We start from the raw sequence: 22,516 nt of genomic DNA, 5'->3' as shown, positions 1-22,516 counted from the left end.
GCTTCCCTCCCTCTGGGCTTCTCCAGAGTCTTCAGTATCCTAACGTGAATCCTGAGTCTCCAGGAGGGCAGAGTTAGATAACCGTTACCTAAAATTATGTGACCACAGAAATGCCTTTGGAAGGAGAAGCACTGTGTGGAACTAGTGTTCTTCAGACTATGTTTTCGGAATACTGCTTTTAGAATAGGTTCATAAAATATCTACTTTTTCCAAAAAGAAGGGAGACTAGTACATAGCTAAGAGCACCCCATCATGACCTTCTCATGGAGCTCTCCAGCCCAGGGCTTCTCACTTTAATATGCACATTAAATCACCAGGGATTATGCTACATGCAGAGCCTTGCTCAGGAAGTCTTAGTGGGACCTGAGATTGTGTGCTTCTAACAAGTTCCCAGGTGATGCCGATACTGCTGGTCCATGAACCAAACTCTGAGTAGCAAAGGGCTAGGACACACATGACTTCAAGTGCTGAAGGTGTCCAGGAATTCTCCCGAGTGCTATGTTGTCTGATAATTCCTTATCTAAGAGGGTGGTGAGACTGAGGATGGGGCTTACCAGTAAAACCTGTTGGGTGTGATGCGTTCATGCATGAGTTGCCACCGTCTCCCAAAGTCCATGGAGCTGTAGAGCTGCAAAACAAGGAAGTGAGGAGAGCATAAGCATCAAGGGACACTGTTTAACAGGAATGCACGTGTCACCCTTCTGGAGATGAAAATCCAATCCATCAGAGTGCCTAACACACTCAAGTAGGCATCCATTCTATCCAAATATATGAATATGACTGCACTATGCTCATCATGGGGTCTTCTAACTCAATATACATCCAAACAACTGACGCTTTTGAGCTGAGCGTAAAATCATTTCTGATGCCATCCATGTCTCTCCTTTAGGGGTAAAGCCTTTAGTAAATTATATCTTCCTTTTTTCTTCAAATTCCAAGAAGTCTTTAGCTACATCTAAAACAGTTCAGCAACACTGAATATTTTAAAATATTTATTGAACTGCTCTTACATGAAAGGCACTCTGGTGGATATGAAGATAAAGAAGAGGTATATTCTGTGCTCATAGGAAAAGTAACACTCATAGGTAAAAATGCTCAGCAGCTGATATCTGAGCCAATATTAAATCAAAATATTGTGCTCCTTCAGTGTTATCTCTTAGTGTTAAATATAATATAATCTAAATGAAATGGTCTCTTCGATGCCACTAAGATACCAGACTCATTCACACTCTCATGTCTTTGTAAGATGGCAAGGATAAGACCACTCTTGTGCCTAAGTGAAAATCACCTATCCGTGCAGGGCCACCACAAGTGCGGCTTCCTCCACAAAGCCTTTTCTGACCTCTGGTCCACTCACTGTTCTTCCTTCTCAATTCACTCATCATTTGTTTCCACTGAGCACTTATCATGGGATAAAATATGTTTGTGTGTTTCAGATTTGTCTGTATTATTTAGTTGTATTTATACTCCCTGAATACATAGTGTTCACTAAATATCTGTCGCCTAAATCAGTAATTAAAACAGGCAATAAAGATGGACAGAAACTCATGGAATGAGAAAAAAACCCAGAAGAGCCCCAGGACTTTGGAAAAATAAAAAAAAGAACCCTCTGAGAGGCCAAACGACACAGATTCCACATTCTCTTATTTTACGAATGCAGAGTCTGAACCCTTTGTAACACATACGGGAAAACCCAGCATCCCTTTAAGAGACTAGCCAGGAGTGTGGGGTTTATTTTGAATTGAATGCCTAGAAGTACAATATGTGAATCAGACTGATGATTATAATAACATAATTAGTAAAAATTAGTAATAATAAATATTATCATCATCATTATGATTATTCATGTTTGACTGTGTTGCTCTTTCACATACATTTCAGCCTTACGAGGACACTGAAGAGAAGGCAAGACAGCTATTACTAATGGAAACCCCTGCTCTCAAGCATTCCCTCATCCACCCAGATAGTTAACCACTCCCTCCCTGCTGGCATCACTGTGTTTACCATCAGCCTGCAAGAAGGGGCTCACAGTTAGCCATTACTGGTTGGCACACCTCTCTGCCCCCCCTAGACTGAGAGTCGTAAGAGGGGCAGAGATCATGCCTTATTCACCTTTGTGCGTCCGTGGTTATACAACGCCTGGCATATAACAGAGGAGCACACAAACCTCCTATTTCACATTTAATGAGACTCAATCTTGAAGAAGTTACAGTGTCGCCAAATGAACTAGGATTTAGGTTTTCTGAGGCCCTAACCACCATCTCCTTCTATGGAATCACGGTGCCTAGTTTATAATGAGAATTCCATCATGTTTATATTTTTCCACAAATGTTTACAACTGGGAAAACTGAGCAAGGCAGAAGTAGGTGGTCCTCAGGTTTATAGAAATGGGGTCAGGTGAAGGATATCCCTGTAATCACACCCCCAATAACTGTTTACCCACAGTGCTCTCCAGTGCACCACACCCAGGTAATGTTTCCATCTGTAAGTTTTGAGTTCATAATCTTACAGTGCACACAGAAATAATTTTTGTATGAACTTACGGTAATCTCAAGAAAGCTTTGGGGGGCTTGGAGAAGTTTGGTCCCATTTCAGTTTCATTCAGGAAATATTACTGAACATTGGTACCATGAATGAACTACGTTTTTTAAAGTCTCTTTTTTGTCCAGTAAATAACAGATATGTTTGTGTGTGGTCGTATATATATATATACACACACACATACATCATATAACTCAAAATAGTCTAAAAGCTAGTTAAAGAGATATATTAGCATTTCTATTTTATAGATGAAGGCATAAATGCTCAGTTCTACAAAGTGACTATAGCAGCCGTATGGAAAACCAGGACATCTATGCTGATTTAGCAGATGCCAGGTTTATACTACACCACACCAACTCCACCAACTCTCACAGTATTTATTCAGACCAGGCTCTTACTCCATGAGTAAGTACCAACTACTACGTGTGTCCAACTCTGCACATAGGAAAAATAGGCAAAACTACTCTGACCCTCAAATATACATACAGGTCTACCACATCAAATGGGAATATGGGGCAAAGGCTAAGGCTCTAGAAGGTGAGAGATGGGAAAGATAAACTGGGGTAAAAATGGAACAATGAGGCTTCCTGAAGAAATATATTTTGAGCTAGGCCTTTGGAAATAGGTGGTGTGGACCAGAGAGAAGGTGGATCGAGATTTTCCTGGGTGGAAGAGACAATGTGGAGAAAGGTGTCAATATGGCTAAGGTCTTGAGCTTGGCTCTGGGGGAGCTTTTAAGAGAAAGGAGGGATGTGATAACAGTTGCTGGCCAAAAGCAGGTGGAGGTTGTCTGTCTGTCTGTCTCCCTATTCATCCATCCATCTATCTATTTGCGGATGTTTTTATATCTCTCTGTATGTATATTTACATTGGAGAGGGGCTTGGGAGGAGGGAGAGGGTTTGTGAGGACCAGACCATCCCATATGGGAGAATATATCCACATAATTTATTGCAAGAACTGAGTATTCCATGCAGGGTTTTAAGAAATAGATCACTTTCTTTCCCATGGCATATGCTGAGACTTAAGACAGATGTTTCTCAATTAAATATAGAAGAGACTTTGGGTGGTGCCTTCTATAACCCAAAGATATCGATCAGACTCTCTGTCGGCCCTGATTCCAATCTGAGCAAACAGAAACCCAAATAAAACCCAGCACGATTGTGTCTTCCTCTGCTGCAAACTCTAGCAACAGGTCAGGCAAAAACCTTGAGGGTCACACTGACCCCTGAATCCCCCAGGGAAATCATCAGACCCTCCATCATGGAGGATGCTTGTCGTGGCAGAATGCCACCCACCACAGCTCCTGCTCGGGCGTACTGCTGGGAGAAACATGGCTCCTCTCATCCCATGCTCTTCCCAACAGAAACAACTAGAGCTCAGTGCCGATCTACTCATCCAAGCCTGTTCCACTTCCTGCCTCCTTGTCTCTGGTTTTGCTTTTTCAGCTTTTCAGTTTGACTGATGAGAGAAAAATCAAATTGAATTCTTTGCCTGGAGGCTGATTCAGATGAACAGAAAGAGCAGGCTCCTATTCATTAAGGGCCTTGGGTTAGCTACCTTGTCTCTCAATCTACAGTAGGTTGCTGAGTCTGAAATGAATTGTATTCTCCCACAAGCTGAATCTTTGCAGCCTCTCCATCCATCCATTCATTCATTCATGCATTCACTAAAAGTGTATCAAACAACTACTATGCTTTAAGCACTGAACTAAGTGCTGGGATTACAAAGGTTAAAAATACCATGGATAGGGCTTCCCTGGTGGCGCAGTGGTTGAGAGTCTGCCTGCCGATGCAGGGGACACGGGTTCGTGCTCCGGTCCGGGAAGATCCCACATGCTGCAGAGCGGCTGGGCCCGTGAGCCATGGTCGCTGGGCCTGTGCGTCCTGACCCTGTGCTCCGCAACGGGAGAGGCCACAACAGTGGGAGGCCCGTGTACCGCAAAAAAAAAAAAATACCATGGATAGTAAAAGATAGAAATCCAGACAATTACACTGCCATGCATTATATGTCATAATATTAATACTGTTTATTATCTCTGCAATGGTAAGATTGTGGGCAATTGATATTTTCTTCTTTCGGTTTTGGGATTTTTAAAAAATTATTGTGAACATGTTATTACTTTAGTAATTTTAAAAATGAAAGCTCTGACACTGAAATAGAAACAAAGCACACAGGCAATCACTCAATAGAAAGTGCTAGAAGATTGTTTAATGGTATGAAAATGCTCATTATATATTATTTATTTAAAAATATGTTACAAACCATGCATATATTGATGCTAATTTTATTTAAAGTATTGCATAACTTGAAATATATTAGAAGAGAATATGTCAAAATATTAGTAGTGGTTATCTCTGAATTGTGGAATGATGGGTAATTTATATGCTTTTTAAAGCTTCCCATTATTTTTAGATTTCTTTACAATAGATATATATTATACTTCAATAGTAATAGTAGCCTATGGTTTATTCTATTTATATTTATGTAACAATAATTTTCTTTTTATAATGTACATGCTATATTTATCTATCTTTTATTTATTTTTTTTTTTATTTTTTTTTTTTTGCGGTATGCGGGCCTCTCACTGTTGTGGCCTCCCCCGTTGCGGAGCACAGGCTCCGGATGCGCAGGCCCAGCGGCCATGGCTCACGGGCCCAGCCGCTCCGCGGCATATGGGATCCTCCCAGACCGGGGCACGAACCCGTATCCCCTGCATCGGCAGGCGGACTCTCAACCACTGCGCCACCAGGGAGGCCCTATTTATCTATCTTTTAAAAGACCAAGAATTAAACTTGCAATATTTCCATTGGGGAACTGGAATTAGACAAAGCAACATGGGACTTTCCATAAAATGGTATTTCACAGAGGTTATTATCATGGATAGTGGTGACTCCTTCCTTGGACAGAAAATGTATTAGCTCACGCAGTGTTTATATAGTCCTGCATGGCTTCAACCCAAAGTGTTTCATGCAACATTAAAATAAAATGTATTTTCCAAACAATAAACATGTTTAAAACATTTCTTGTTTACACAAAGTTACACATGAGACGGTGTTCTCCTCCATATACCGCCTTATGATGTCCCCTCCCTTCAAGGAGGTCATTCTTGGACTTTTACCAAAGAACAATCCAGATCCCCTTCTCCCCCTTCTTCCACTATGTGTCATGGTCTCATCTCTCTTAACAAGCACATATTCAGTAGTGACATGCACACGCAGCGCCCTAAATGAATCATCGGAACAGCTGGAAAATATGAAAGAGCACACGCTCTTTTCCTTATTGATTCAGTTGTTCGTTCCTTGATTATATCAGCCTGCCAGGGAAAAGCATCTGATAGCTGAAAAACTGAAGAGGCAATTTAATCAATGTAATATTCCACAGGAAGAACAACAAGTTGTATCTGGAAAGCTTAAGTTCAAAGAATAATATGACTGCATTAGGAGGTTATGGGTTGAATTATGCCCCACCCCCCAGAAAAAGATCTGTCAAAGTCCTAACCCCCAGTATCTCAGAATGTGACCTTATTTGGAAATAAGGTCTTTACAGATGATCCAGTTAAAATAAGGTCAGGATGGGCCTTAATCCAATATGACTGATATCATCATAAGGAGAAATTTGGACACATAGACAGACACAGAGGGAAGACACCCAGAGAGAAGGCCATGTGAAGACAAAGAATTTTAGTGATGTATCTACAAGCCAAGAGATGCCAAAGACTTCTGGCAAATCACCAAAAGCTAAGAAGAATCGAAGCCTCCCCTATAGGTTTTAGAGGGAGCATGGTCCTGCTAACACCTTCATTTTAGACTTCTAGCCTCCAGAATGGTGGGACAATGGAATTCTATTGTTCCAAGTCATCCAGTTTGTGACACTTTGTTATAGCCGCCCTACGAAACTAATATAGGCATCTTACGCTTGCTACCAGGAGTAATAATGACAGATCTGGCTACATTTTTCTGTTGTTTTCTTGTCTCCACTCCTAGGCATTTAGTTGTAAGGCCAGAAGTCTTGTTTAGGGCCAGATTGTTGAATCTGTGGTTGAAAACCAAACTCTCATTTGCCTATATTTCTCTGTCTTATGCATTTTTACCACACGCCTAAGGATATTTTCTAAGAATAACTGTGAATTCATAAAGACCATATGGCAGTAACCAGACAAAATGAGAAGGGGCAACAAACTATACATTTTATAGCAGCTTTTGGTATTCCAGCCAGATTCCCTAGAGCCAGCAGATCCCCCATGTAGAGGGAAGGATGGTTTGGAATACATTTATATAAAAGCTCTCCCCTGTAGGCAAATTCAAACTTAGTGTGTAACTGTCCTGATTTTTACTCAAAACCCATGGAGTTTAGGTAGCATTCCACTGAACTATGGCCATGACGATCTTGGTCTTCCAAAAAAAAAATGAGACTGGTTTCTGCTCAAAATAAGGTTTCTGCACCTTTTTCCTTGGTAGCCACAGAGCAAGTGGGAGGGCTTGGTTGGCTTCTGCAAGGCTGCAGGAAGAATCCCCTGGGTTGTGGCAATGTTAGTTGTAGGCAGGAGAGAAACCAGGTCACATAGTAACAAAGAGCCCTTTCCAACCTGTGCCTCTGGTTCCTTCCTCAGATGTTCTCCAAAGAACTCCTTTCTTGATAACGAGGGGAAACAATTGCATCCAAGGTCCCTCTAAGCTCTGGAGATGTAGACAAGAACTTCTGTCCTCAGTAACCATTTTCCTTCGCCCTTAGGAGTTATAAGGCATCTACACCATAAAGATATTTATAAAAAGACATAGACAGTCACCTAGTTATGCCATCCTATTGGAGATGGCAACATTTTTCTTCCCTTCTTGAAGATTTCTAGCCACAAAGATTTTCTCTCTCTCAGACGGTTTACATCATCCATTCCTTCATTTAACAAATATTGATCAAATGTCTATTAAGAACCAAGCACTGTTCTGTGGGTTTAGGATACATCAGTAAACCAAAAAGACAGAAAGTCTCTGCTGTCAGGGATTTTACATTCTAGCGGAGATCAAGAACTCAAATGCCCTAAAGTTCATTGTGTGAATACGTGAGGGAGGGATAAGAAAAACAGTACCACTATTTGTATTCTTTAGATACAGGCTCATTTTGCTGGCACTTAATGCACTAAGGAAATTTCTTTGCTTATCCAAGAAGAAGATTTTTCCCATTTTTATTGAAACACTTGATAAAAGGCTATCTTTCATTTTCCTGCTTTTAATAGAGACATGAATTCAAAAAATGTTTCACTTTCCTCTTAACTCTAAGAAAAACACCATACAAGTCTGATAATGTTTGGCAGATGAAATTTCCCCACAATGCTGGGGAGAAGCAAGGAGTCCAGAGAGCTCATGCTCCATCAAAAAATGGGCTTAGCTGTTCCCTAGCTGGACAGGAGTGCTGAGCCAGTGTGGTCAGGCTTTAGAACTCTGAAGATAACCTGAAAATTCTGATTTTTTATGGGAAATCTCCATATTTTTCAATTTTGGCAAAACTTGAAAAATTTAAAACATACTGCAGGGCAAATAAGATGTGTCTTAATACAAATGGCCAAGTGCTGCCTGAAGACCACCAATTGGCGATCTGAATCCTAGCACAGACCTACAACTGCCTGCAGGAGACAGTGGGACTATTTGACCTTGAAGTAAGATTGCCAGATTTAGCAAATAAAAATACAGAATGCTCAGGGAATTTGAATTTCAGATAAAAAATAAACAATTTTTTGTGTAAGTGCATCCTGTGTAACAGTAAGGATATGCCTATATTTTTAAAGCGTTGTTATTTACCTGAAATTCAGATTTAATTACATGCCCTAAATTTTATCTGGCAACCTTACCTTGAAGTCCCTCCCATTCCATCTCTAAAAGTCTGAATCATAAGATGCAGCCCCTTATATTGGGCTTCTTTACTCTTTGACATTGGATGCCACCAAGTGAATAAAAGAATCTCAAAATTACTGTAAATACTCCCTGTAATCAATTAAGTCAAACAATTTCACTCAATCTATTTAATGTTAATTGAGCACTAGCATGTGCGAAGCTCAGTACCATGTATGATGATACAAAGGTGAAGAACACAAGGTTCCCTGATCTCTAGATGAGAAGACAGATGTGTCAACAGGTAAGCGCAACACGACACAAGGAAGCGCCTGTCAACAGAGGCAGAGGAGGGCTAGGAGAATTCAAAGGAAGGAGTGGTCAGGTCTGCTGGGCTTGGCACTGGGCCAGGGACTGAGTCAGAATGGATGAGGAGGAGCTGGCCTGAAGGGTAAGTTCCCCCCGCAAACACTGCAGCGAACAAAGGTGAAGATCTCTAGACATTAGAGAAGATGTTGGAAATAAAACAAACATTATCTCATCCTCCTACAAAAGTACAACTCATTTGGCCGTGGATCAGTGTACATTGGTCTAACTGTCACATCTCAAAGGAGAAAGAGCAGAGATGGAAAGGGGTCTGAATAAGGTCATGTAAAGGGTTCAGGAGGAACAGGGGAAAACAACTCTGCAAAAGCATAGGTGTGAGGATAAAATGAAGACTTAAAGATGCGCCATGAGAGTGAAGACTATGAAAGCAGACAGGGGTAAGTAGATACACTCCTGTTTATCAAGTTACAAAACATCCTCCCTTGAAACCTAAAAGAGGCAAGATTACAACAGCAAAAATGAACGACTACTTTTTTTTTTTTTTTTTTTTTTGCGGTATGCGGGCCTCTCACTGTTGTGGCCTCTTTCATTGCGGAGCACAGGCTCCAGACGCGCAGGCTCAGCGGCCATGGCTCACGGGCCTAGCCGCTCTGAGGCATGTGGGATCTTCCTGGACCGGGGCACAAACCCGTGTCCCCTGCATCGGCAGGCGCACTCTCAACCACTGCACCACCAGGGAAGCCTGAACGACTACTTTTAAAAGCAAGTTCATAAAATTCATTACTCTAAGAAGTCGGTGAGAAAAGCACAGGATATCTTATAACAGTTTAAGACTCAATGCTTCTCAAAGTTTTTCATCAAAACATCTCTAACAGCCAAAGGGAATAAAGCATCCCACCAGGAATCTGGAGGTTTGACCTTAAGCAGTCTGACATAAGGGCAAACTTTTCAAGTCTCTAATTTTCACCAGAAAATTCCATGGATATTTTATAGTCTACTCTATATCTGTGCTTAGAATAAAAAAATAAATGTCTTCACAAATCTTCAAGTGAAATGGACCCTCCAGAAAGACACTATATCTATCATACTCTCTTTACACCACTGTCCCCGAGGGGTGCATTTTTGAGTCCCTATTTGAAGAGGGGGGAGCGACACCAAAAATGGCTGATGCATAATTAGGGACCAGATGCTACTGATGGGGGCAACTCATTTAACTGTCTCAACTGTGTTTTCTGTAGGGTGACTACAAGCGGGGTTTGTGATCATTTCTTGGTGCCTATGACAACTGGAATCCTGGACTTGATATGAGGAGACACCCTTGGGCAGGGTTTTCATTTAATTTTATGACCAAGGGAGAGGAAAACATGTAGTTCTGGTGATACCATACTTGCAAGAATGCAATTCCATTAGACCCTGTTTGCTAACATAGCAAGCCTTATTTTTGTCATGGCTTTTGTAGGATTCCTCAGGCTTATCCACCCAACTGTACCTCCAATTCAGAGGTCATATGTACATCTGAATAAGCAAAGCCTTTTATTTCCCAAGTCGCTGTTCTACTCCTTGCTAGAGGTGCTGGTGACTCTAAAGGCCCATTTGAGAACACAAAGCATAGACGATGCTTGCGCCCAGATGCCCCAATGCCCACCCCACAGTAAAGATGCTTTCTTCCAATCGGGCACACAGAAACTGGCTCATAAGGATGCTAGTGTCTACACTCTGTCAAAGGGGGGACACCGTGCTCACTCCCCACCTGCCTTTTCCTCCAGGATTCTCTCCATCTGCCTTATTTTCCAAGTTGCAGCCACACTAGCCTTCTTTAGCTTCTCAAACATGCCATGGACTCACAAGTCCAAGGGCTTTTGCACACGCTGTCCTGTCTGCCTAAAATGCCCTTCCTCCACTCTGCACTTCTCCCTCTTTCCATGCATGTACTCAACTGCTGCTCCTGTGTCAGGTCTCAGCAGAAATAACCCTTCCTAAGGGAAGCTCTTTGGTCACCTCCTGCCCCCAGACAGCACCAGGTCCACCTGCCATCTGCTCTCATGGCTCGCTAGCCCCTTATTTCATAATATTCACCAAAATATGAAATTATATATTTGTGTAATTATATGATTGACGTCTGTCCTCCTTTCTAGATAGTAGGAATTGCCACTTAAATAGTCCCAGGTGTTTAACACAGTGCCAGGTCTGGAAGAATAGATGCTCAATAAATATGTCCTGAATGAATACACGATTTTTCTATTTCAAGCCTTTCAAAGTTCTATTCTTTGCACCTGAAAGGCCTCCCTTCCCTTCCCAAACTTGTCTAAATTCTACCCTTCTTTCAATATTAGTTCAAATTGTCTCCTGTCCATGAAGCCACACTTGGTCAAAAGAGACAAGATTATAAAAGGAAAACTAAAGGACTACTTTTAAAAGCAAATTCACAAAAGAAGCTGGAGAGAAAGGAAGAGTATCCTATGAATAGCATCTCTTTTCTCATAATTAACACCAAGTGTCCAACCAGACTCCAGTAACAGGTTTCTCTTATAAGCTCTCAAATTGCTTTAATTTAATTCATCCAACCATTAATCTGGCCATTTAATTCACTTATGCATCAAAACTTCAGGTAATCTCTTCAGATAGATTAGGGGCCCCTGGTTGAGAGAATCCCATCTGAAATCTTGATCCCTTCAAAGAAACTTCCACTGAGCTGCTGACAACACAGAATCAGAGAATCACAAACTTTTATAGCTGAGAGTGTCCTTAGAGGTAATCTGGAAAATTCTTTTGACACATGGGGAATCTAAGGCTCAGAGAACCTAAGTGACTTGCCTAGTATCACAGAGCTAGTTAATTGTGGAGCTAGAATTCAAACCCAGCATCTTGATTCCCACCTCAATGCTCTTGTAACTCTGCTGTATTGTCATTTTTTGTTAATTACTTGATTCTAAAAGAAAAACAAGTTAATATAACCTCACAGGAATAATGGCTCATTTGGGTATACCATACATGAATAACACCGTGCCTTGAATCTCTTCAGCACTTTTATTTACAAATCATTTTCACAATTCATTTTATCCTCTTTCTTGCTGAAGAGTATTTTCTGAGCTAACAGACACGAGACAATCTTACAAACAATTCACACAGTATTTACCAAAATCCACTCTTTTGTCTCCACAGTCCTATTCTCTTGGCCATCTTCCTTTGCAATCAGATTCTATTCATTTTTATTCATTATGATTCAGAAGCATCTCATTTTAAGCAGTACCCTTTGAACACAAATGTTGGTATTCTTCCATAAGCTGACTTTATTTGTTCTGACCCCCACCTCTCCCCCTGTACCTGTGTTCTCTCTCCTTCATGGTTTTGGTTTCACATCACCGCCTTCTATTAATATCCACTTTATCACCTACTTTACTGGCTTTTCACTGCATTCAATTTGTCTTTAACTCTTTTCCAAGTTGAAATTGGTTTTTCTTTCCCCCAAAACCTGAATCTAAAGGAGACGGAAGGACCCTAATTTTTTTTTTAGTTTTAAGTCATTTATTTAATGTAAATTACTATCTTTAAGTATCAAAACAATAATACCTGCCTTTAATTTGGAAGAAATGAAGACTTTACTATACCTACCATATGAAACACCATTTGAAATATATCTCCAGGTGGACTATTTAAACATGCTCATGAGTTTAGTATTAATATGTGACCAGAAACTCTAAGAATTCATTCAAACTCAAGACATTAAAGGGGAAAAAATAGTGTATACTTCAAAGTCTATTCTTTCGGAAAAATAAAAATAAAGACAAAAAGAAACTTACATTTATGGAGGATCTGCCCCTGACAGGTATTTCTGTATATAGTTTAACTGACTCAAAATAAACACTTTTTAATGGTTATTTCTGTCCACACTTCTTGGAGAGGAACACTGAGGACTTGCTCAAGATCCCAAAGCAAACTCCAAGACATCTGATTCCAAAACCAGTGTTCATTCCAAAATATCTGCTGCCATTGAAAAATGAGTGTTATCAAGGAAAAAACCTGAATTGTAAGGGAGCTCAAACTCTAATATCCTAGAAAGGTTGTCAGATCTTGAGGTTGTGGCACAGAAAACTGACCAAGGAGCAAAGAGGTTTATAACTGTTTTCAAACATGGGAAAAAGTTGTTCTCTGGAAGGACAATGAGACTTTCTCCTGCTGCATCAAAGGGCAGAGCAGGACCAAAAGGTGATCTAGACAGAAGTAAATGTTGTCTTGACATAAGAAATAATTTTCTAATGGAAGGAACTCCCCGAGGCTGGAAGAAGCTTCCTTGCATGGCAACAAGTTCTCCAGGGAGTTACTGGATGTGCTTAAGTAGAAAATGGATGAGCACTTTGATTAAGGTGATACCATCAGGAAATTAAAGCATCAGATAGGGTTTAAGCCAATGAGCTCTTAGGTCCCTTTAGATACATGATTTTTGATTCTTAATCCAAGAGCAATAATCCTAGGAAGAGAACCCAAGAGAATATTCATTAATCATGCTCCCTAAACATTTGTAAAAGCTGGCAGAGGAATTTTTTTCAAAGGCACTCAAATGTTGTTGGAAAGGCCAGGACTCTGTGGCAGATTTGATGGATTCATTCAGCCTCCCTGTATCTAAGACCTTTGCAAAACGATTTTCAGCTCCTCCCTTCAAGAGCTAGAATTTATTTCTTCACCCCTTGTTTGGGCATCAGAATGCAGGAGAAGAATCCCAGTTCTGAGTGTAGTCCCTCAGAAGCCTTGGACACTTCCAATCTTTCAGAATGCTGTCACCAGGGTGAACAAACCTGGGCTAGCCTGCTGGAGGATGAAGGACCACATGGAAGAGAACCCAGCCTACAGCCACCTCAGACCATCATACAGCCAGCTGAGCTCTAACTAGAAAAGCGAGCCCAGACAAGATCAACACAGCTGCCAACCCAGCCACAGCTGACCACAGACACATGAATGAATCTAGCTGAGACCAGAAAAATCACCCAACTAATCCACAGAGTTGTGAGTAATAATTCAGGTTTATTGTTGTAAGCTTCTAAGTTTAGGGAGAGTTGGTTACACAGCATTAGCTAGCTGCTACACAGATCTTAGATACAAGTCTTGGCTCTATCACTGGCCTAACTGAGCTGTTTTGAGGAAGACTTTAAGTTCTTCAATCTCAGTCTTCTTATCTAAGTATGATGAAGGGCTTGCTCCACAATAGTGGCTCTCAAATGTCAAAGTTATTCAGATGTCTTGTTTAAAATGTGTATTTCAGGCCCTCCTCTAGAAATTCTGATTTGGAAGGTCAAGAGTGGAGCCCAGAAATATGCATTTTGACAAGATATCAGACGATTCTAGTGTAAATGCAGAGGAACAACACATGGAGAAACTCTGTTGTAAATCATTCTTATGGAAGCTTGGATATTTATAACTAAGATCATCATCCTGTTTTCAGTCAATCTCTACCTTCATCACAGGTAGAGGATGCCCAGCTGCATATTTGGAGCTCCTTAGAGATGGGGGTGTCACAGATTCTCTAAGTAGAGAAGAGTGACTTGCCCTTAAGTCAGACAGCTTTTGGCTCTTAAGTCAGACAGCTTTTGGCTCCTGGGAAACCCGCTCCTAGCTCAATCCCAGAAACCAGACCCTGGGAAAAGAAGATAGGCAGACTGCTTCCACTCAAAAAGATTCTGTCCAACTGCCAGTGCTGGAACACAATTAAATAGCAAACAGCATAGCCTCAGCTAAAATGCACAGTAACAGCTGGACTGTGTTCCCTGAAAGTACAATGCATTTATTACACAGATAATTAGACTTCCCTCTAGATCCAAAAGTCATATGGTCTGTGCATTAAGCAAAGGGGACTTACCACAGCCTAGCCAACCCTTGCCCAAAGTGCACAGAAAATGCTGATCTCTGGGTTCTAAAATGGGGTGAGGAGGGAGCTGGGGTGAAGCCAGGAAGACAGCAACTTCTCTGATGTTCTTCTGTTCTTGGCTTTAGTGACCCAAGTCAGTGGTTCTCAACTCTGCATCACAGTTACCTAAAAGTTTTAAACAATACTGATACCTGGGCCCCATCTTAGAAAACGTAAATCAGGATTTTAAGGAATAGACTACATGGGCATAGGTTTTTTTTTTTTTTTTTTTTTTTTTTGCGGTACGCAGGCCTCTCCCTGTTGTGGCCTCTCCCGTTGCGGAGCACAGGCTCCAGACGCGCAGGCTCAGCGGCCATGGCTCACAGGCCCAGCCGCTCTGAGGCATGTGGGATCTTCCTGGACTGGGGCACGAACCCGTGTCCCCTGCATCGGCAGGCAGACTCTCAACCACTGCACCACCAGGGAAGCCCGGGCATAGGTATTTTTAAAGGTCTCCAAGTAACTCTAATGTGCAGACAGGGTTGAGTACTACTGGTCTAAAACAGAGGTTGGCAGACTACGATCCACCTTTTTTCATAAAGAAAGTTTGACTGGAACCTAGCCATACTCATTCGTTTAGTGTTGAGTGTTGCAACAGAGATCATATGGCTGGCAAAGCCTAAAATACTATTCAGTCCTTTACAGAAAGTTTGCCGACCACTGCCCTTAGGTACTGGTCTTTAGCGTCGGTTAAGAGGTCCCAACAGAGGAATTTTATCCTGAATGCTTCCTAGCTTGGTTACACACCCTTTTTACCTATTTCTCCAACACCAGGAGCGCACAAGTACATGATAATAATAATAACTAATGTCTAACGAGTACTTATTATACATCAGGTACTAGATTAAGTGGTTTGCATCTTTGCCTTTAAACCCTACAACCACCCTGAGAGGAAATCTGGTTATCATCATCTTACAGAATGGAAAACTGAGCTTTGGAGAGGACTAAGTCACTCGTCTGAAAACACAGAGTAAGTGTAGAGATCAGATTCAAATCAGGCTGTCTGATTCCATGGCCTATGTGCTCAATAACCACACAAGCCAAGATTCACAACATGGAAACATGGAGCTTCTGAGCCAGACAGCAATGTGAGCTTGGGCAGGCTGTTTCCAGGGGCAGGGGTAGGGGAGTTCTAAGAATATCTACCATACAGAGCTGTGGTAAGATTAGGGGTAGCATGCTGCTAAAATGAAACTGTCTGGCAGACAAACTATTTTTTTGTCAGATTTTTCTTCTGGAGACATTCTTGACAATATTTCACTGATTATTTTCATCCATTTAATCACTAAGTAATTTAGTGAACACCTTACCTGAACCAGGCATGGTTCTATAGTCTAAGGATACAGCAAAGAACAAGGTGCTAGAAAACACAGTTGTCAAAAAATATGTATATATATTTTAAAATATATTTCATTCACTTACTGCCCATTTCTCCCACTACCACGTACACTCCATGAACTGAGGGGTCAGCAGCCTTTTGTGCTTGGGAACAGTAGACAGATCCCAGCACAATGCTTGGGGGCCACTGTAAATAGTGAAACCACCAAAGAAAAGCACAAAAATACAAAAAAACATGGCACAAAACAGACCATGAAAAAGACAGTTCTTTGTACCCTGAGAACTCAAACAAGAAGGCAGAGCATCACCTGGTTCAATCTCTGCTGGGAACATGCACGTCAGGTGACTCACATTTTTTGCCACTCAGCACGTTTGCAAATGTCCACAAAAACTTTCTGAGTACTGATTTGGGGGTTATAAGTGAACTTTAGCGAGTAGGTAAATTCGCAAATACGGAATCCACAAATAATGAGGATCAATTGTATAATGTCATGCAAAGATAACTACTAAGAAGAAGATCAAAGCAGGATAAGGGGATAAAGCAAGAAAGGGGTACTATTTTTGTGAAGGCGGTCAGTGAAGACCTCTTTGAATGGCTATCATGTGAGCAGAAACCTGAATGAAATAAAAGAGCAGGTGATGTGAACATCTGAACAGAGACCTAGGAGGGAAGAAGAGCAAGGGCAAAGACCCCGAAGTGGGAGTGTAGTGGCATCTTGGAGGAATAGTACAGGCCAGTGTAGCTGGAGCAGTGCACAGCGAGAGAAGCTTTGGGAGATGAAGTTAGAGAGAAATCAGGGAGGGCTTCATGTACAAGGCATATCTGTCCTTGATAGGATCTGGGATCTTCTATGCATGACGGAAGTGTATGGAGGCATCTGAAGATAAGTCTGCCACAATCTAATTTAAGTTTTAAAGATCACCTGCAAAAAGTAGGGGATCCACAGAGAAGGGATGATTGGGGTGGTCCAGGGAAAAGGGGTGGTGGCCTGCACTAGCCTATGAATGGTGGAGTTGGGAAGGTGGAGGGATTAGCAAAATGTTCTGGAGGTAATGCCAGTAAGATTTGGTGATGGAAGGGCTGTGAGATCTGAGAGTAAAAGAGGCATCACAGACAACTCAAAGATTTTGGACTCTACCAACTGCGTAGTAGAGGAAGATGAGAGAAATGATCATATTCAGGATATGTTTTGCAGGTAGACATGACAAGATTTGCTGCTGTACTCGAGTCGAGTTTGAGAGAAGGAGACAATTCCAAGATGTTGAGCCTTTAGAAAGGGGTGTCATTTACTATAATTCAAATCTGGGAAAATTAAGAGTGTGTGAGGGTTTCAAGAGGTACAGGCACTAATTTATTCCTCTTTGGATTTTTATGTGTGTGTCTGTGTGTGTGTGTGTGTGAGAGAGAGAGAGAGAGAGAGAGAGAGAAAGAGAAAAGAGAAAATTATAATTAAGTAATAGGTACTCATCAAATGTGTATAAATTACCTATCGTGTATGCTCTGCTAAGTACTAGGGATAGGCAGAAACAAAACACAGCCGCCATGGAGGAGCCTGAAATCGAATGGTGGAAACAGACAAGTAAGCAGGTGATTATTTTATTTTTTTCAATGCAGGTTCTGAAGCCAGAGAATGTCAAGCAATGCCCAGTGCAACACAGAAAGAACACTGGAGTGAGATCCAAGCGTCCTAATCTGCAGAAACTCCAATTTCTCCAAAGAAAGACCTGAGAAAGAATGATTTTGCTGGTCTCATAAATACAGTCAAGAGTTTTCAGGACAGCTGTTGAATAAATCACTACTAGGTTCTCCTTGGGAAAAGGCTTCTGAGAAGGCTGGGCAGGCCAACAGCTGCCATGACATCAAGTGGCACACGAATGTCTCCTCGCTCAAAGGGTAGCCCTCGGCTCCCAGGACCGGCGTCCCCATGTTCATTCATCCACCTGCTGAGCTTGTCTGTAGATGTGCTTGCTGCTTTGAATGTGTAACCAAGAGCAACGCGGGGGAAGAGAGACACCCACAAAAACTCAAAGTCCTCAAGCAAGGGAAAAACCTCCGCAGTCAAACGAAACACAACTTCCTCCAAGGTTTGAGCAAGGACAAAATAGCGCTCTTGAGGAAAAGCCCTGCTGAAGGCAAGATACTTTTCCCTCTGAGTGTGTTTCTACCTTTCTCTCTGTTCCCAGCATTGACAGAGACCACACTGAAAAATAAGACACAATCCTTTCCCTTAGACTCCACAGTATAGCTGGTAGAGACCAGCATTTTCAGAAAGAACTTACTGTAGAAATCCAAGAGGGAAATAAACAAAGAAAATATAAAACTATGAAATGGTTGCACTCACACAGCAGAGCTTCCTGACCTCACGATAGATAATTACCAGGCATACAGGCCGTGTGTTACACATTCTGTCTGAAAGTTCTGCGTTCAGAAAAAGGCTCTGTTTAATGCTTAAGCAGGCAGCTCATACACACACATACATTTATACACACTCCTTGGCCGCCTCTTTTCTAGATATATGCCTGGAGTTTCTACTCTAGTCTGGGGGAAAATATATAGATATCAGGACTTTTGAAGCTCCCTTGGGCGAACAAGGCAAAACTCAGATTCCTTCCAGCATATAACAGCCAAGACACGGGTTGGGTAAAGACCTGATCCCCCTATTCTCCATTTCCCCTGCCCTTATTCCAACCTATTTCATGGAAACGTTGCATTTCAGGGCTGGCAGGGTCCCAAGGGATCGATGCTGGAGTCCCCTTTGAAGCCAGTAACCATGAGATGGGCTTATTACATCTTTGTCTGACAGGAAAGTGGCCCCTCAACCCTCCAATGGTGGCATTTCATACTCAGAGAACAGTGAATGACAACCAACAGTCAAATGCATTCTCAGCTACATCATTAGATAGGAGAATGAGAAAGTGTGCACAATCCCTTGAGGAAGATCAGGAAGACCACCCACAAAGTCACACGAGGGGCTATTCAGTGCGCTCTCACCCAGAGGTCAGTTCTGTGCTATTACCTATCACATAAGGAGTGTGAATCACGTACACATACAGATGCCCCCTTCTGCCATTTTGTTTTCTTTTTGATTTAACGTTATTGCACCAAGAACACTAAATTCCAGCAGTGTCCCCATGACAAAGTCAAACTACACAAGCCAAGATAATTAGGGGAAAGGGAGGCTGGCTTCTCCTTGAAGTGAAGACTTCCCAGCTCCTTATCTGCCCAGGCAAGTGCATGGAAATCACTCTGCCTGTGAGCTCCTCCCCCCATTTCCAACTAGATTTTACGGTTTGCTAATTTCTTGCTATTTGTCCCCAACCCTCCCAGTCCTATCCATGTCCAGCATTCATAATTTGGCCAGGAAACTTAGAATTTATTTTCTATTTCTTCCTCACTGCTTTTCTCAGCAGCTACAGAGATGCTTCGGACTGATTTTCCAACACCCCTACTGCCACTGGCCCCAGGCAAGCGACAAAAGTTCCTCTTGGATCCATCATTTGGATGTGCTCACTCTCGGTGGCATGATTTATAGAAAGGCAGCCTCAATTATGACTTCCCTTACTCTCTGCATTGATGAAATGCTGAAAATACAGAATTGCCAAGATGGCACGGTACACAGCCTCCAACCGAAACAGCTTTCTGCCGACAGCCCCAAGCACACACACACGCAAAAAGCTGCAGCACCAAAAACAAAGACTCAATCCATCAGTGCCAATGACGGGAAGACCGGAGGCTGTTTTCCTCAGTCAGAAAAGTGGCCCCACCACCAATCTCCTCTCTCCAAACAACACTGGGAACTCTCTGCTCTTTCTTCTGGCTGCGAGCTTAGAGGCAGCCACTGATAGGGGCCAAGCAATTTCAGGAGTAGCAGCCAGCAGACAGGAATCAGATTAAAAAAATAAATCTGCATATATGCTTCTATTTCTAGCCCTTGTTTACTCACAGTAATAATAATAAAAAAATTAGACCAGTGACTGAAATAAAAACAACTAGACCCATTTATCTACTGGCTCTGGTTTCACTTTTATTCTGTCGATTTGAAATTGGTGAGAACTCCAAAATAGTGTTTCACCCAACAGGAGAGTTTGTGGAAACAGCTTATCCCAGGGCTCTTCTTACCAGGAGTGAGCCTGGGATGGGGGGGGGAGGAGAGGACTTTGATAAGTGTCACTGGTTGGTAAAACAACGAGCCTATTAAATACAAGGTCACTCTTGGACTACCTTCCCACAGACGCTCTAATCTTTTTTTTCTTTTAAATCCTGTCTTTCTAAAGTCTTTTTATTACAGACTTAATGATCTTCATGGCATCTTAGAAATAATTGTTTTAAAAGCTCTGTTTAGAGAAAGTTCTCAAGGGAATTAACTGTCATTTTGGCTTGTCCATTCTACTTGCCATCCACTTCACCACAGTCATCCTTGCAATGGCCTTTCTCCAACCTCCCAGGATGTCCAAAGTGGTATTCTGCGTAAAATATCTAAGAGGTCATCTCTTGACAATTGGAATATGTTTTAGTGTCTTAATTATTTAAATTAAGAATTTTATAATTAATAGACTTTATTTTTTGGAGCAGTTTTAGGTTACAGAAAAATGTGTGGAAACTACAGGTACAGAATTCCCAGATAGCCTCTCTCTTCCCCAGGACTTGCAGTAGCTGGTACATTTGTTAGACTCAATAAGCTTACATTGATACATTATTATTAACTAAAGTCCACTGTTTTTACTCTTTGTGTACATTCTATGAGTCTTGACAAATGTAGAAGGAAGGATATGTATCCACCATCGACACACAACAGTTTCACTGCCCTTAGAAATCCTTTGTGCTCCACCTATCCATCCCTCCTTTCTCACTAGTCCCTGGAAACCACTGATCTTTTTACTGTCTCAATAGTTTTGGCTTTTCCAGAACTTCATATAGTTGGAATCACACATTACATAACTTATACAAATTGTCTTCTTTCACTTAGCATAAGCTTCGTCCAGGTCTTTTCGTAGAAGAATTGTTTTTCATTTGTCTGTTTGTTTGTTTGTTTGTTGGAACTAGTAGCCTGTAAACACAGAGCTGGGACTAATAGCTTGGAAATTTTAAAATGGCTCCCAACTTTCCCTTAACTGTAAGCTTTAAAGCAGATCAGAGACACCATGAAAAACGAATCAAGCAAAAGCCTGGTGCTTCCTAATATTGATAAGGGCAAATCCACAAAGACATATTTTATATTATCCAGTGCGTGATAGATATGTCAAGTGAGTCAGCTGAAATTATCCCATCTCAGGGAATATTATTACAATCATTCATTATTAAAATGAGAATGTGTCAGAGTTCAGGTGGAAAAATAAAAGAGTGCTTGAGCTCTGTGAAACAGCACAGAAAGCTATTCATTCAATTGGTTGGTTAATTCTATTTTAGTGTACACACATGTTAATGGATCAAGCACCAGCCAATGGGTGTTATCTGAGAATGTAGCAACGACAAGGCTTTGTGCAACGCACTTTGGACATGTGAATGTCTTGGACACATGCCCTGAACACTAGTCACGTATGATCTCCTGGGGGAGTGTGTTGCTTGCAATAATTAAGTCCAATGTTAGACATTATATGCTGGGGCAATGGAGGTACAGAGGATGAGTGTCATAGGAGCTCAGACAAGGGAGGTGCTTTCTGACTGGCTGATATGTGAGCTGGTAGCTCTTCAGGAAGGGCAGAAAGTCATACGTAAGCAAGGGTACAGTAACAGGACAGCATAAGGAGGAAGAAGGCAATGGTGACGATCAGGTGCCTCCCCTTTTTTTGGTGCAGGAGTCTCAACCTTGTAATCCGAGTCCAGCTTCTGTTACTTTGTGTGTGGGGTTTCTGGGGGGAAAGGGGGAGCTACTCTGGTTTATTTATTTATTTGTTTGTTAAAATAGCTTTTTAATGAGTTTGAATAGCTTTAGGCAGGGCATGGCCACACCAATTTACTATAGTTATTTTTATGATCTGCCCATACTTAATGTGCATCTGAGATAAACCTGGGGTATAGGGTATGCAGAGAGAATCAGAGGGTGATACGCCTATGATCCAAACTGTGTAAAGGTTGAATTCTGTGTTTAAATACTTGAACTTCCCCCTGACAGCAAGGGAGAGCCATAACGTTTAGGCAACTTCATTTGGAAGACACTGTCTTATATGGTCAATATTTATGAGGCCCTTGACTTAAAAGATTCTCATTCCATAAAGAGTTAATCCCATATCCCGGACATCCAATGACAGATAAGTATGGGCAACCCCATGGATGACAATAACAGATCCAAGAAGCTTCCTGATGTAGCAGCAAGACCATGGATACAAGGTGTTTGAAACAAAACACTAGATTTTCCAAGGGAGCAGGTTTGGGCTCTGGTTACGTCACTTGAGTTAAGTAAAGTCATAAAGTATTAGAGCTCTTAGGCCTTGACATTCAAATATAAGTTGTTGGTGCTTCTGCAAAATTCAGGGAAGAGAAAGAAAGAGAAAGAAATGCATTTCTATGGTAACCAGTCCCCTTCTGATACAGAACAGAAAGATCGTCTGTCACTTTCATCAGGGATAATGGGCTCCTGCATCAAGTTG

General features: G+C 41.6%; 1 protein-coding gene across 1 annotated transcript in view; it reads right to left on the bottom strand.

Annotated features, from left to right (window-relative positions):
- The window catches only part of SORCS3 (sortilin related VPS10 domain containing receptor 3), a gene marked incomplete at both ends in the record, with an annotated part of 605,283 nt that overhangs the window by 219,818 nt on the left and 362,949 nt on the right, over positions 1 to 22,516 (bottom strand). Inside the window, one exon of the mRNA XM_082611582.1 lies at positions 555 to 628. Coding sequence (XP_082467708.1) covers positions 555 to 628 — 74 coding nt within the window. The remainder of the gene's footprint in view (positions 1 to 554; positions 629 to 22,516) is intronic.

This window comes from Mesoplodon mirus (genome assembly GCF_964341445.2).
Source record: "Mesoplodon mirus genome assembly, chromosome: 2".
NCBI lineage: Eukaryota > Metazoa > Chordata > Mammalia > Artiodactyla > Ziphiidae > Mesoplodon > Mesoplodon mirus.
This window is presented reverse-complemented; position numbering and strand designations above follow the sequence as displayed.